Here is a 570-nt window from a genome sequence, read left to right on the forward strand (position 1 = left end):
GGGGAGACGGGGGGGGGGTTATATTTCTGTCCTGGTTTCATTCATTGTTATTATTTCTCTAAACATTGAAAACAGAATCATCTTGTTGTTGTTGTTGTTGTTGTTGTTGTTGTTGTTGTTTACACTGACACTAACGTTGATGTAAAACAGTCATTTTCTTGGTCAGAGATGATACAGAAGTACACAGTACACATACAGAGAGTACTTGTTGTACTTCCCTGTACTGACTCCTTCGTCTTCGTCAGACGTTTGGCAGGAAACGACTTGACGTGGATCAAGAGAGGAGCGTTCTCCGGCCTCCACAACCTCAGAGTACTGTGAGTACACACTGAGTACACACTGAGTACACACTGCTGTGGATCAGTGGACACCACGTCATCCCTACAAAAGTACTCTGAATACTTGTAGTCCTGGTGTACTCTCTACCTGGACCGTCCTGATTGGCCCAAAGTATTTCACCGAAGACCAGCCTGTACTACAGTAACTGTACTACAGTAGTACTCTCCCTGTACTACAGTAGTACTCTGAGTGACTTCAGTTCTAACTTCCTGGTCGTCTCTTTTCCCAGAA

At 44.4% G+C, this 570-nt stretch overlaps 1 protein-coding gene across 1 annotated transcript in view; it reads left to right on the forward strand.

The window, feature by feature from the left end:
* The window catches only part of LOC103383136 (leucine-rich repeat-containing G-protein coupled receptor 5), a gene marked incomplete at its 5' end in the record, with an annotated part of 18,299 nt that overhangs the window by 2,803 nt on the left and 14,926 nt on the right, over window positions 1–570 (forward strand). Inside the window, 1 exon segment of the mRNA XM_025057193.1 lies at window positions 246–389. Coding sequence (XP_024912961.1) covers window positions 246–389 — 144 coding nt within the window.

This window comes from Cynoglossus semilaevis, chromosome 8 (assembly GCF_000523025.1).
Source record: "Cynoglossus semilaevis isolate Cse_v1.0 chromosome 8, Cse_v1.0, whole genome shotgun sequence".
In the NCBI taxonomy this organism is placed as follows: Eukaryota; Metazoa; Chordata; class Actinopteri; order Pleuronectiformes; family Cynoglossidae; genus Cynoglossus; species Cynoglossus semilaevis.